Consider the following 15,860-nt stretch of genomic DNA (forward strand, 5'->3'; position numbering starts at 1 on the left):
GACAATGATAATGACAGGGATGGGTGGGTGTAAATTTGAGTGGTTATCCTCAGGTTATATTTCTGCTGTAGCCTGCTGCAGGGTGATAGCCAGACTGACTACAAGTTTCGGACATGCACCATGCCTTTTTCCAGGTTTTCAACCACATTGTTCCAGAGCATAGCTGCCAAAAAAAAGGAAATCCAATAGAAAATTCACTTGGTTTCAAATCCACATAGTGAAAACCATGAATGCGAGGGGTGCTTATAGCTCTATGGACTTCCACCTAAAATTCTTTTGGGAAAAGTATCAATTTTAGGATATAAAAATAGACATGAATGATGGTTATAGTGGTTGTATTTTTTTTTTTTTTGCAAACACCCTGGTTGTTGTATTTTTAAATTTTTAATTCCTTAATTTAAAATCATCACTAATTATTATTATTATTTTTAAATTTATTTATTTATTTTTGGCTGTGTTGGGTCTTCGTTTCTGTGCGAGGGCTTTCTCTAGTTGCGGCAAGCGGGGGCCACTCTTCATCGCGGTGCGTGGGCCTCTCACTATGGCGGCCTCTCTTGTTGCGGAGCACAGGCTCCAGACGCGCAGGCTCAGTAGTTGTGGTTCATGGGCTCAGTTGCTCCGCGGCATGTGGGATCTTCCCAGACCAGGGCTCGAACCCGTGTCCCCTGCACTGGCAGGCAGATTCTCAACCACTGTGCCATCAGGGAAGCCCTAATTATTTTTATTTTTAATTTTTCTTCCAGTTTTATTGAGATATAATTGACATACAGCACTGTATATGTTTAAGGTAGAATGATTTGACTTACATATATCATGAAATGATGATCACAGTATGTTTAGTGAACATCCATCATCTTATATAGGTACAAAATTAGACATAGAAAAAAGAAAAAAAATTTGTTTTTTGTTAGGATAACTCAGGATTTACTCTCTTAACAATTTTCATATATAACATAGAGCAGTGCTAATTGTATTTATCATGGTGTACATTACATCCCTAGTTCTCCCAGTATAACTGGGAGTTTGTACCTTTTGACTGCTTTCATCCAATTCCCCCTCCCTTCTCACCCACCTCTGGTAACTACAAATCTGATCTCTTTTTCTATAAGTTTGTATGTTTGTTTGCTTTTGAAGTATAATTGACCTACAACACTATGTTATTCCCTGTTACACAACATAATGATTTTTTTCTCTACATTTCAAAATGATCACCATAATAAGTCTAGTTATGATTTGTCACCATACAAAGATAATCCTTAGTTATTGACTATATTCCCCACACTGTACATTTCATACTCATGACTCATTTATTTTGCAACTGTAAGTTTGTACCTCTTAATCTCCCTCATCTATTTCTTTCTTCCCTCCACCCCCTTCTCCTTGGGTAACCACCTGTTTGTTCTCTGCATCTATGTCTCTGTTTCTGTTTTGTTATGTGTGTTCATTTGTTTTGTTTTTTAGATTCCGCATATAAGTGAACTCATACAGTATTTGTCTTGAAGAGGGAATTTGGCAATATCTAAGAAAACTACATATGAATTTACCCTTTGACCCAATTCTGTAGGAATTTATCCTGAAGAACCATCTCCGACAATACAAAACTACATATGCATAAGATTATATGTCACAGTGTACTTGTAATTGCAAAATGTTGGAGCTAACCTCAATATGTATACATAGGAGACAGACTGAATACACATACTAGAGCGCTATACCCATAATAGACTACCAGGCAGCTTTTATGGAGTGATTTTCAGGATTTACTGTTCAGTGAAAAAAGCAAAGAACAAAAAAGAATAAATAGTATGCTACATTTGGGGTAAGAAATAAGGGGAAATAGGGCTTCCCTGGTGGCGCAGTGGTTAAGAATCCACCTGCCAGTGCAGGGGACACAGGTTCGAGCCCTGGTCCGGGAAGATCCCACATGCCGCGGAGCAACTAAGCCCGTGCACCACAACTACTGAGCCTGTGTGCCACAGCTCCTCAAGCCCGGGTGCCTAGAGCCCTTGCTCTGCAACAAGAGAAGCCACCACAATAAGAAGCCCACGCACTGCAACGAAGAGTAGCCCCCGCTCCCCGCCACTAGAGAAAGCCTGTGCACAGCAACAAAGACCCAACGCAGCCAAAAATAAATAAATAAAATAAATAAATTCAAAAAAATAAAAACCTTTAAAAAAAAGAAATAAGGGGAAATAATATACCTGTATCTGCTCATTTTTTACAAAACGATACATTGAAATAATAAACCAGAAACTAATGAAATTTACCTATAGAGGGAGGGTGGGAACAGAGTGGAAGGAATGCAAGAGATAATGACACTTCTCTGGATAAGCATTTGTGTATAGTTTTGACTTTAGAACCATGATTTTTTGGGTCTCCTTCTTTAGTTTATTATAAGGGTAGCCAGACAGGTAAAATGTGGTATAATGTATCTATTATGCTGTTTAGGCTAAAGGTGACAAAGTCTACATCTTTCTTTAAGGAAGTGGGATATTTTCCAAGGTACTCACTTTTCCAAATTTAAGTAGAAATGTGTGGACCTTAGCTCCATTCTTGGTATTAATGTAATTGAGTGACACCTTGTACTTTTCTGTGTCCAACTTGTCAGCCTAGGGATTGGCTACTCTTGAGTCAGAAATGTGCTTTATCAGTTGTGATGCTCTTGGCCAAAAGTAAAAGAAAATCCAATTCAAATTTGTTTAAACATTTACTATCTTATATAACAATCTGGAGAAAGGGCATGTCCTCAGTGACCTCATCAAGGACCTTCATTCCTTCCATCTTTCTGGTTTTTTTTTGTCATCCTCAGCATGTTACCTTTTCCTCTGAAGTTGGCTTCTTTCATGATTCCAAGTTGTCTGCCACAGCTTCAGGGGTTGACAACACCAGGAAACAGGAAATGAACTGTGCCTATCATGTGTTCCTTTTAAAGAGCAACTTTCCTAGAAGGCCTCCAGCAGATTTCCCCTTGGCATCTCACTGGCAGAGTTGGCAAGGGAAATAGCAATTATCATGAATGACTTAGAATAATCAAGATTAATCCTCATAGGCTGAGGAGGAAGTGTCGTAATGCATTTGGACACCAATATCTAACAAATAAAACAAATACCTAAAACAAATAAAATTTTCCACAAGAATGGAAGAAGGGAGAAGGGGGACTGATATTGGATATAGTGCCACATCCCCTCGCCCAATGAGTGATGGTGATGGTAGGTAGCTATATGGTGTGGTAAATGGTCCTTTAGGGAAAAAAATCTGTGCACAAAGCAAGTTCCCTTAGAAGAAGATGTGAGTTGGCAGGCAATTATCAGCATCTCTCATATATTATTATTATTATTATTATTATTTTGGCCGTACCACGCGGTATGTGGGATCTTAGCTCCCCGACCAGGGATCCAACCCATGCCCCCTGCAGTGGAAGTGCGGAGTCTTAACTGCTGGACCACCAGGGAAGTCCTTCTCATATATTAACATTTGTTGTATCAATTAACTAGTGATGAATGTGATTATCTGATGGGAACATTATTTTTAAAATTTATTCCAAAATAACAACTTTTTGTTAACTTATATAAATATATAATCCTTGTAAAAAAAAGTTAAACCATAAACTAAGAAAATAATTGCAGTTGTAAAGAGGAAGGAGGAGTATGTCTATTTTCTACAATGGAGTGATCTTCAGGTCTACTGGTAAGTTAAACAGCAAGGAGGAATTTGAAATTAAGAAAAAAAATTCTGTTAAATTACATGAATCTTTGTAAAGGACAGTAATGAAGGCTGGAGGCCTAAGTAAGGAATGATGAAACACTGATATTAGACAGTTATAACATTGTATGAAAACAGTTATAAATGCATTAATACCTCTTTTTTTTAAAAAATAAATTTATTTATTTATTTTTGGCTGTGTTGGGTCTTCGTTGCTGCACACGGGCTTTCTCTAGTTGCGGCCCGCGGGGGCTACTCTTCGTTGCGGTGCGCGGGCTTCTCATTGCTGTGGCTTCTCTTGTTGCGGAGCACGGACTCTAGGCGCGTGGGCTTCAGTAGTTGTGGCACGCGGGCTCAGTAGTTGTGGCTCGCAGGCTGTAGAGCGTAGGCTCAGTAGTTGTGGTGCACGGGCTTAGTTGCTCCGTGGCGTGTGGGATCTTCCTGGACCAGGGCTCGAACCCGTGTCCCCTGCATTGGCAGACAGATTCTTAGCCACTGCGCCACCAGGGAAGCCCTACATCATCATTTTAAATGGTTCAACGCATCCCACTAACTGTGTATCAGGGTAGTCAGTCAGACTGCAACTCTACATTCCCTTCCTAGAAAGCCTGCGGATGCTCTTACTTAAACTAGTATGAGTGAACTTCTCTTATCTGCAACCATATTATCCAAGTCTAAGAAGTATGGGTGTAATATATTTAACCTATCTTTTTTGGTGGACAAACTGAAATGAACTCCACCCAGCTTAACATATGTATGCAGTTTTGATTATTTCCTTTTGAGAACATCCTGGAAGTATAGTTGCTTAGTTAAAGTATATATTTTAAGGATTTTGATACATATTTCTAAAATGCCTGGGGAAGGGGGACATGTACCAATTTCTATCCCCACCTGCAATGCTTGTTTCACTGAACACTTGCCCAACGCATATACTAATTTCTTTTTAATCTTTGCCAATTTAATAGGCATTTGATATGCCATTTATGTTTTTAGCTAATGTGGCTGAACATACCTATTGGCCATTTTTATATATATCTTTTGACATATTTTTATTACTCTTTTGCCGATTTTCAATAGTTTTAAAATTACTAACATCCGTACCCACATTGACATCCTCTTTCCTAGTTCTGCCTCCTATCTAAGCTAATTTATGTACCTGATCTATGGATCTCATCTCCTATTTCTTTATGGAATCATTCAATCAGTTATTCTCTTTCTTGGCAGTATCTTTAACTACCAGTTTTTTTTCTCTTATACTAACAAACATCACTAAGTCTGTTCTCCTTACTGAGAAACTCTTAACATTTTTCTTTCACTTGCCATTCTCCTCTGGCTACTGACCTCTTTTCCTTTACAGCCAAACTTCTTGAAAGAATTGTCTTCACTTGCTGCATCCACTTCATCCCTGTTTCTTCAACTCACTACAGACGATTTACATTAAGGTCTTCAATGCCGTCTTTGTTGCTAAGATTTTAGTAACAGAATTATATCATATACATGTGAAAAAGCAGGACATAAAATGGTTTTCCCCAAATATACTCAACTGCAAAAAATATTTATGCAGAGAAAATAACTTATATGTAATACATGAAAATTTTAAGTTACTTCTGGATGACTGCTGAGTTTTATTTTCTTCTTTTAAAAAATATCCTCAGGGGCTTCCCTGGTGGCACAGTGGTTAAGAATCCGCCTGACAATGCAGGGGACACGGGTTCGAGCCCTGGTCCGGGAAGATCCCACATGCCACGGAGCAACTAAGCCCGTGTGCCACAACTACTGAGCCTGCGCTCTAGAGCCCGCGAGCCACAACTACTAAGCCCGTGAGCCACAACTACTGAAGCCTGCGCACCTAGAGCCCGTGCTCCACAACAAGAGAAGCCACCACAATGAGAAGCCCGCTCACCGCAATGAGTAGCCCCCACTTGCCACAACTAGAGAAAGCCTGTGCACAGCAACAAAGACCCAACAAAGCCAAAAAAAAAAAAAATATATATATATATATCTATATATATATATATCTATCTCCTCAGGACTTCCCTGGTGGTCCAGCGGTTAAGACTGCGCTCCCAATGCAGGGGGCCCGGGTTTGATCCCTGGTCAGGGAACTAGATCCCGCATGCCGCAACTGAAGATCCCGCATGGGGCAACGAAGATGCCATGTGCTGCAACTAAGACCCCGCACAGCCACAAAAAAAAAAAAGGCCTCAATTTAATTAATTAATTAGTTTATTTATTTATTTCAGTGGTTACCCTTGTTTATTTCATTTTAGTTCACATTCCTTCAGACTAGTTAACAAAGGTAGTTTACGTTTATCCAACAAATATCTGTTGAGAACCAAATGAGCCAGAGCATCAATGCAATCGAGATAAATATAAAATATGCCCTGCCCACAAGGAGGTCTCCAAAGTTGGAAGAACAGATGTCACTAAATGAATCATAATTACTATGATAAATATGCAAAAGTTCATAAAGAAGAGCATATTCTATCTTGAATGGGAGGTGGACAAAAGTCCCAGGGAAGGACTGTAAAGGACATAATACCTAAATGAGGATTTGAACAAAGAAAATTAAGGCGAGGAAGAGCGTTTTTACCATTTGCAAGAGGAGAAGACTTGAAAAAGCATAGTACTGCAGAAATTAAAAGTTAGCTGGAACGTAAATTTGGGAGTTTAGCATGGAGAGGGAGGAGGGTGGTAATTAATGTCCCTTTGTGGCCAGAATTACACTGTGATCACTGTTACAAGTGATTAATCCCACACACTCTATTTTCTGTTCTTTACATGGAAAAAAAATATTCACATTGTTTATTTTCCTAACGGAATTCAAAAATTCCTTTTGGGGAAAGTAACATTTTTCTTCATCTAAAATCCTTATGCCCTTACCATATCTCAAGGGGCAGTCTACAATTTTAGTGTGAATTTTAAGTTCTCAATTTGTGGCCCCATAAAATGTCCTCAAACAAGAATTTACGTTGATATTAGAACACATTACAGTGTTAATTAGAAATTCTCAACTTACATTTTCTGAGAGGAGGCAGAAAAGTAAAGAAATGACAGTCAGGAGCCTCTGAGCTACTTCATTTGGCCGAAAAGGCTGAAAGAAGAAGGGGGCGTGACCCAGAGCCCCAGATCAGGCGCTCCCGCCTGGGGCACGACTAGATAACCTGACAGGACAACTGTCTCCTGAAAGGGCTCTTCTTCCCTCTTCGCTCATCCCAAATGGCCTCGGAGCGTCTCAGACTGTCCAGCTAACGGCGCCAAACCACGGATAACCGCCAAGCGCCTCCGGTTGCCCCGGTAACAGCCAGCCACACCAACGCGGCTCCCTTAAATCTTCCCAGAATGCTGCGTGCCTGCTCCCATTCACTTCCGGGTTCGGAGGGCTGACTCCTGCTGCAAGTAGGTGTGTTTGTTGGTGGGTTGCGTTTCCCAGCGGTGTGGGATTACTGGGCCAAGTGTGGCGTATTCCCGCGGAGAGTGGTGGAAACTGTTTTGTTCTTTCCCTGTATTCAAAATGACTGGATCAGTAAGGAAAGGCTATACTCTCCCCCAAGTTTTGGTGGCCCTGGAGAAGTGGATTTATTAGTTGCGGAAAAGCAAAGCTAAAAAGCACTTAAAGTTATATGCAACTTCATTTGTTGCTGTGATTTATTTAAGCAGCTTCAAACAACTTACTATAAAACAACTATTTTTGCTTTAGAGAATGAAGGCAAGCACACACAGGTGCAAACAAAACAAAACTCCCAAATTTCATCTGTTGCTCGTGTGCCTGATGCGCAGTGAGCCCAAACCAAAACGTGGGAGTTTGGAGCAGAGAAAGGTATATTGAAGGCCCAGCAAGGAGAAGGGACGGAGCTCCTGCTCAAAATACCCTTAACTCCCGGAAGGGTTTCAGCAAAGCATTTTTATTTATTTATTTATTTATTTATGGCTGTGTTGGGTCTTCATTTCTGTGCGAGGGCTTTCTCTAGTTGCGGCAAGTGGGGGCCACTCTTCATCGCGGTGCACGGGCCTCTCAGTATCGCGGCCTCTCTTGTTGCGGAGCACAGGCTCCAGACGCGCAGGCTCAGTAATTGTGGCTCACGGGCCTAGTTGCTCCGCGGCATGTGGGATCTTCCCAGACCAGGGCTCGAACCCGTGTCCCCTGCATTGGCAGGCAGATTCTCAACCACTGCGCCACCAGGGAAGCCCCGCAAAGCATTTTTAAAAGCCGGGTGAGGGAGGCTGGTTGCAGGGTATGTGATTAGGTCCTGCACAATTCTCTGGTTGGTGTTGAGATAATAGGGCGGTTAACATTATCAATCCTTAGGGGCCTATAGGGTCTGGGGGCTCATGCTCATCAAGTAGTTAATTTCTTCCATTTGGTGGTGGTTTTAGCATGTGTAACTCAGGAAGTGTGCATCAGATACTATTATCTAGGTATTTCAGAGGAGCTACAGCGAGGATATGGGGGAGGGGGTCCGTCCTGGGAAGGCCCCATAACGTCCTGCTCGGTTACACATCCAGACCCTCTCTGTGCATATAATAAATTTCAAGCTGTAATTACGTTGTACATGCTATTTTGTAACCTAAAAAGCTTTTATGAACATATTTCATTTAAAAAACAACATGGTTGTTATGTTTTCCATTGCACTTTTTGTTAAAACAGTTTCTATCCTTTTTGTTAATTAGTACTGCAATGGAGAAATGAAAATCCTTATAGCTAAATCTTTGCCCATGTTCTCATTACTTTGTGGTAATTATTTTTCTTTTTTTACCTTAGTAATTTGTATTTGCACTTCCCTATCTCTCCCCTAATGCCGTCCCATTCCACTCCTATGTCTTTATAGTATAAATGGATGAAGTTAACACATATGCCATCCAAAGGCTACTCAATTTTTTTAAAGTATACCTTTCTGATTATAAAGGTAATACATGCTTATTGTAGAACATTAGGAAAATTTGGAAAAATGTAATAAAAATATTCTGATACCTAGACAACTACTGATCATATTTTGGTGTACAATTTTCTAGTTTTCTCTCTGTTGCCTTCAGCAATGAACATTGAAAAAATGTTTGCTAATTTGGTGCGGGGAAATGACAGCTTTTAATTTGCATTTTTTTGCTTATTCATATAGCTGAATAGTATTTCAAATGTTTACCGTCTGTGGTCCATTTCTGGCCCCATCTTTTCTATCTAGCCTTCCCTGAGAATTCCAGACTAATTACACTAACTTGAAATGGTTTAGTTTTCCATATGTGTATATTTTAGTCCCCTAACTAGATTAAGAGCTAGTTTTGTGGTCCTGGATTATTCAGTTTTGCTGAGCCCACTTTCTTTATCTGAAAAATATAGTGATAACAATATTTATTTTGCAGGGTTGTGGTAGGGATTAGAAATAATGTATTGCAGGTGAGCTCAATAAAAAGTAGCGCTTTTTTGTTACAGCTTTAGTAGTCTATGTACATAGAAGGTGTTCATAATATTATATTTCAAAAGAGTGAATAATCCTAGCATCTCACTCAATTTAGATATTTATTGAGCACCTATGACACACAGGTACTGTTCATAATCCTCAACGTCTCTTGAACCTTTATGATTTAGATACATTTCTTACATAAATCATATGCTCCTCTCAACCTGAGAAATTCTCTTATTATCCTGTTTCTGCTGCCATGCCTGGCCCATCATAGCAGGTACTGAATAAATGTGTGAGCTGAACTGAGTAAATTTAGTGGGAAAAGAGAAACACAAATTATTTAAAACCTGTCAGGCAGTGATGAAGCCATAATAGGTACGAAGTACTTTGTACATGGGGAGATCAGGAGAGATTAATTTTGATTAAGGTATCTGGGAAGGCCCTGTGGATTAGGTAGATTTGATCAGGACCTGGATCATAAGGACTGAGGATGGGGGCTTAAAGATGGAAGTATGAGTTAAGGCTTGGAGTTAAAGTAAAAAGGTTGTGTTTTGTTATGTTGATGAAAAAATTAATCAATAGTCGATCTAAGAAAGAAATGGAAAAGTTTATTTGACCGAACCTGAGGATTATAACCTGGGAGACAGTCTTTCAGAAAGCTGTGAGCACTGTTCCACCCACTAGAAGTCACAGCAGTTAAAGAAGTTTTTGAGACAAAGTGTTATACGTCAAATGAATTATTGACAGAAGGAAGGTTATCTCCCAAGGAGTTATGGAGTAGTGGGTCATCCTGACCCTATACAAGATTAAGAAGGAATATCTTCTAAGAAGGTCTGGTTAATGCAGATGCACAGTAGTACACTCTAAGGGGGAGGGAGGAGGCCCAAACTGGCAGAGAAAAATTTTGTTTAAATTTTTCTTGTCTTGCCATAAAATATGAATTTTATTTCATCAATTATCAGAGAGTTATTTGCGGTGGCGAAAGAGTAGGGTGGGCGAGTGGGCCTAGAAGAGGCAGAAAAAAAGTATTTGGGTCTTGTATTTTGAGGGTTTTGACCAGTCATTATAATTGCAGCTTTCAAACGTTTCTGAAAAACAGTGCTTTTAATACGGCTTGGGGCGTCAAGAGAGAGGTGGACCAGAGGCTGCAATTAGCCTGCTGGTGGACAAAGCAGGGAGTGCGAAGATGGCAGAAACCTTCAGAGGGAGAAGGGTACTTAATGGCCAGTACTGGTCAGGAGGTAAGGAAGGAGTGTGCACGAGTAAGCAGGGCTGCGGAACAAGGCTTATGGGGACGGCACGAGCACGCTGAGCGGCAAAGGCCGAGCCCACATCAGGCGGGTTGTAGTCTGCGAGGGTACTCGCCAACCCCAGCTCAGCCAGCAGGCGCTTGGCCCCGCCCCTTGCCCGCCTAACAGCCGTCGCCCCGCCCCGTTACCGTCTTCCCGCCCCGCGCCTGTGGCCCAGCGCTCCTTTGGTCTCCGGGCTTGTGGACCCCTGCGGCCGTCGCCCGGCTGGCGCCAGGTCGGCTCGGCGGAGGGAGGGCCTGGGCGGTGGGTAGGCGGGAGGGAGGTTCCCTTTCCCTGTCTCCCCCCACGGGCCGCCTGAGGCGGGAGGAAGCAGCGGCAAAGTCTGTGGGCGGCATGGCAGGCGCTCCGGGTGAACGCGGCCCGGGCCCCGCTGCGGGGGAGCAGCTGCAGCAGCAACACGTCGGGTGCCAAGTCTTCCCGGAGCGGCTGGCTCAGGGGAAGCCACAGCAAGGGTTCCTCTCCAGCGTCTTCACCAACAACCAGAAGTGCCAGCTTATGCTCTTGCAGACGTTGGAGACAAGTAGGAGCCGTGAGCCTGGGGGCTGGGCGTCTGCGGAGGTTGCGGTGGGGGGTGTCTGAGACCCGGCGGGCAGGGAGGGGCCTTGGTGCCGCTCCGCTAGGGGGCTCTGGGTTCAGCCCAGGTGTGTCGGGGGCGGGGTTCAGGCACCAGGTGCAGAGTTAAGGCAGATTCTTGTGGGGGCGGTTGTGGGGGTCTGAGCCTCAGTTTCCATCCGAGGAAGCGCTGAGGCCCCTTTCAGCACTCCTTTTGCTTGCGGCATAAATGAGGAGTTGGGTTAGGAGTTTGCCCTTTCCGTCACGTGCACTGGTCTGACAGATCCTTTGATATTTTAGGTAAATTATGCAGTAATATGAGGAATTGAGAGTCCAGGTGAAGCAGAGTTTTAAAGAGTCATGTTAATTAAGGCATACCTGCTGAAACTGCACAACTCAGATGGGATTTGAACCCCGCCAAAACTCAGCTTGGGACTTGAACCCGCAGGCTGGGACTCGAACCCACTGCCTTTTAATTGAAATTGCACTCCTGGTCTCAGGACTTAATGAAGCTCAGGTTCTTTATGTCTCACTGCAGAAGGAATTCGGCGAGAGGCAAAGTGATAGGTAAGAAGTAGATTTATTGAGAGAGGTACACACTCCATAGACAGAGTGTGGGCCATCTCAGAGGGGGGAGAGGCCCTGGGAGATACACATTCCATAGATAGAGTGCAGTCTGTCTCAGAAGGTGAGAGCGGCCAGGAAATATGAGGTGGTTAGTTTTTATGGGCTGGGTAATTTCATAGGCTAATGAGTGGGAGGATTATTCCAACTATTTTGGAGAAGGGGTGGGGATTTCCAGGATTTGGGCCACTGCCCACTTTTTGGCCTTTTATAGTTAGCCTTGGAACTGTCATGGTGCCCGTGGGTGTGTCATATGCTAATGTATTACAATGAACGTATAATGAGGTTCAAGATCTACTGGAAGTTGAATCTTCTGCCATCTTGGGCCTAATCGGTTCTAACCAGGTTTTAACCAGTTTATGTCGTGTCCACAACAGCTATGTCATTCTGTAAGGGTTGTGCCCTGCCCTCTTCCCTCCTGTTAAAAACAAGTTGTGCAGTCCTACCCTTTGATGGAAAGAGTTCTTAACCTTCATACATGGGTGGACTTCAGAGTGTAGAAATTCCTGACATGGACTACGAAACCGTGTGTGTATGCCCCTAAGTGCGTTTTTCTGGGGAGAGAGTTCATAGCTCCATGATATTCTCAGAGAGGCCCACGATCCCAAAAAGGTTAAGAACCACTGTTGTGGGTTAAATAGGGACACCATCTGCTGACCAATTTTTCTCTAATCCCAGGGACATTGCACTAGAGATTTCTTAACTTTTTTACATTGCCATCTAAAGTTTACTTTAGATACATTTAGAAAATCAAAGACTTAAACTTATTGTTCCAACGTAAGGTTACTGTTTCACAGCTGGCCAGTCACAGTTCAAAAGTCAACCACCCAATTATTTTCCAGCCTTCTTGAGATTACCTGCATCTAGGGAATCAAGGGAGGAGGAGAGGGAGTAGAGGAAATGATGACATTGTATTTACTTTGCAAATATGTATTGAATGCCTCCTAGGTTCTGGTTTGGGCAAATACAGAGAGGAGTTGGGACCCTGCCTTTAAGATGTTTCAAAGTGGAATGTAGTGGAAAGAACATAGGCTGCAGAAGTAGACATGGGTTCAAATTTTGATCCCTTTCCTTATTACGTATGGAAGAGTGATTTAACTCTCTGATCCTCTCTATCTTTATCTGAGGAAAAAAAAAGGGAGTGGGGGAGGGATAAAAATATCCCTTTTAGGGTTGTTGTGAGGAATAGATTTTATGAGTGTAAAGTGCCAGCATATCAGGAGCTGAATAAAGAAAAGGTAGCTGTTCTTACAGTGGCAGAGCCAAAAAGTGGAGCAAGAGTTGATATAGGTAGGATATGAGGAGGGCGAGGTGCTGAACTTGAGACCCAGTAGGAATTAACCCGCCTCAGCCTTCCAAGGGGAAGGCTGCTGGGAGAACCTGTTGGTGGTATTAAAGCATCAACTTGAAGCTTTAAAATCCTATGCCTGGGGCGAGTGTGATGGGAGAAATCAGGCCTCAAGGGCGACCTTTGTTTTCTTTTTCTCCAAAGCAAATCCATTCTAAATACTGCAGGTCATTTTTGAAGTACCAAACCAATGTGCTCCCAGAAATTTTTTTTTTTTAAAGAGGACTGTAGGCTTTTGAATCCATTTCAACTTTGTAAAACTCTTAGTTGCTTGAATAATAATGCATTTAGTATGGTGCCTGATATACACTAAATAATACTTATTGTTAGTAATAATTGTTTTATTGTTAACACTCTTAAGAGGGGTCAGGTTAGTAAAGCAGTAACCTATACCTAACTTTCTCATCCCACACTACTTTTACTCACCTGTTTTTGCTTTCAGCACTTAAAAACCTTGATTTCTTTCTCTCTCTCTCTTTTTTTTTTTGCTTATGTCACGTAATTTGCTGTGCATTTATACTCTCAGACAGGACATCTATGCGAAAAGTTGATATTAGAGGCACTTGGGTTCATAATACTTTGCTGTAATTTTAGCAGGCTTATAGATTCTTTTTTTTTTTTATAAATAACAACTTTTATTTGTATTTTTCTCCTCTTGCTTTTTTTTTAAACATCTTTATTGGATTTTAATTGCTTTACAGTGTTGTGTTAGTTTCTGCTGTATAACAAAGTGAATCAGCTATATGCATATGTATATCCCCATATCCCCTCCGTCTTGTGTCTGCCTCCCACCCTCCTTATCCCACCACTCTAGGTGGTCGCAAAGCACTGAGCTGATCTCCCTGTGCTGTGCAGCTGCTTCCCACTAGCTATCTATTTTATGTTTGGTAGTGTATATATGTCAATGCTACTCTTACTATATCCCAGCTTACCCTTCCCCCTCCCCATGTCCTCAAGTCCATTCTCTACGTCTGTGTCTTTATTCCTGTCCTGCTCCTAGGTTCCACTTTTTTTTTTTAGATTCCATATATATGTGTTAGCATATGGTATTTGTTTTTCTCCTTCTGACTTACTTCACTCTGTATGACAGACTCTAGGTCCATCCACCTCACTACAAATAACTCAGTTTCATTTCTTTTTATGGCTGAGTAATATTCCATTGTATATATGTGCCACATCTTCTTTATCCATTCATCTGTCGATGGCCACTTAGGTTGGTTCCATGTCCTGACTATTGTAAATAGTGCTGCAATGAACATTGTGGTACATGACTCTTTTTGAAGTATGGTTTTCTCAGGGTATATGCCCAGGAGTGGGATTGCTGGGTCATATGGTAGTTCTATTTTTGGTTTTTTAAGGAACCTCCATACTGTTCTCCATAGTGGCTGTATCAATTTACATTCCCACCAGCAGTGCAAGAGGGTTGCCTTTTCTCCACACCCTCTCCAGCATTTATTGTTTGTAGATTTTTTGATGATGCCATTCTGACCAGTGTGAGGTGTTACCTCATTGTAGTTTTGATTTGCATTTCTCTAATGATTAGTGATGTTGAGCATCCTTTCATGTGTTTGTTGGCAATCTGTATATCTTCTTTGGAGAAGCGTCTATTTAGGTCTTCTGCCCATTTATGTATTGGGTTGTTTGTTTTTTGATAATTGAGCTTCATGAGCTGCTTGTGTATTTTGGAGATTAATCCTTTGTCCATTGCTTCCTTTGCAAATATTTTCTCCCATTCTGAGGGTTGTCTTTTCGTCTTGTTTATGGTTTCCTTTGCTGTGCAAAAGCTTTGAAGTTTCATTAGGTCCCATTTGTTTATTTTTGTTTTTATTTCCATTTTTCTAGGAGGTGGGTCAAAAAGGATCTTGATGTGATTTATGTCATGGAGTGTTCTGCCTATGTTTTCCTCTAAGAGTTTTATAGTGTCCGGCCTTACATTTAGGTCTTTAATCCATTTTGAGTTTATTTTTGTGTATGGTGTTAGGAAGTGTTCTAATTTCATTCTTTTACATGTAGCTGTCCAGTTTTCCCAGCACCACTTATTGAAGAGGCTGTCTTTTCTCCATTGTATATTCTTGCCTCCTTTATCAAAGATAAGGTGACCATATGTGCGTGGGTTTATCTCTGAGCTTTCTATCCTGTTCCTTTGATCTATATTTCTGTTTTTGTGCCAGTACCATACTGACTTGATTACTGTAGCTTTGTAGTATAGTCTGAAGTCAGGGAGCCTGATTCCTCCAGCTGTTTTTCTTTCTCAAGATTGCTTTGGCTATTCGGGGTCTTTTGTGTTTCCATACAAATTGTGCATTTTTTTTGGTTCTAGATCTGTGAAAAATGCCATTGGTAGTTTGATAGGGATTGCATTGAATCTGTAGATTGCTTTGGGTAGTATAGTCATTTTCACAATGTTGATTCTTCCAATCCAAGAACATAGTATATCTCTCCATCTGTTTGTATTATCTTTAATTTCTTTCATCAGTGTCTTATCGTTTTCTGCATACAGGTCTTTTGTCTCCTTACGTAGGTTTATTCCTAAGTATTTTATTCTTTTAGTTGCAGTGGTAAATGGGAGTGTTTCCTTAATTTCTTATTCAGATTTCTCATCATTAGTGTACAGGAATGCAAGAGATTTCTGTGCATTAATTTTGTACCCTGTTACTTTACCAGATTTGTTGATTAGGTCTAGTAGTTTTCTGGTAGTATCTTTAGGATTCTCTATGTATAGTATCATGTCATCTGCAAACAGATGACTTCTTTTCTGATTTGGATTCGTTTTATTTCTTTTTCTTCTCTGACTGCTGTGGCTAAAACTTCTAAAACTATGTTGTATAATAGTGGTGAGAGTGGGCAACCTTGTCTTGTTCCTGATCTTAGAGGAAATGATTTCAGTTTTTCACCATTGAGAATGATGTTGGCTGTGGGTTTGTC

At 41.4% G+C, this 15,860-nt stretch overlaps 1 protein-coding gene and 1 long non-coding RNA gene across 11 annotated transcripts in view; one reads left to right on the forward strand and one right to left on the reverse strand.

Moving 5' to 3' along the window:
- The window catches only part of ATP23 (ATP23 metallopeptidase and ATP synthase assembly factor homolog), an 88,106-nt gene that overhangs the window by 55,492 nt on the left and 16,754 nt on the right, over positions 1-15,860 (forward strand). Inside the window, exon 1 of one of the 10 annotated variants that reach the window (XM_082351304.1) lies at positions 7,059-7,105. The exons of 3 other annotated variants lie outside the window; for them this stretch is intronic. Coding sequence is in view for 4 of the 7 variants with exons in the window: in XM_082351300.1 (XP_082207426.1) it covers positions 10,745-10,940 (196 nt within the window). In the remaining 3 variants the exon portion in view is untranslated. 6 more of the 10 variants (XM_082351294.1, XM_082351300.1, XM_082351298.1 and 3 more) reach the window with 6 other exon arrangements.
- On the reverse strand, positions 411-6,715 carry LOC309609600. Its single transcript, XR_014233506.1, has 2 exons — positions 5,040-6,715; positions 411-4,170 (listed from the first exon to the last, which is right to left on the reverse strand). It is a non-coding gene; the product is annotated as an uncharacterized lncRNA (long non-coding RNA).

Source organism: Balaenoptera borealis (genome assembly GCF_965194805.1).
Source record: "Balaenoptera borealis genome assembly, chromosome: 13".
NCBI classification, from domain to species: Eukaryota; Metazoa; Chordata; class Mammalia; order Artiodactyla; family Balaenopteridae; genus Balaenoptera; species Balaenoptera borealis.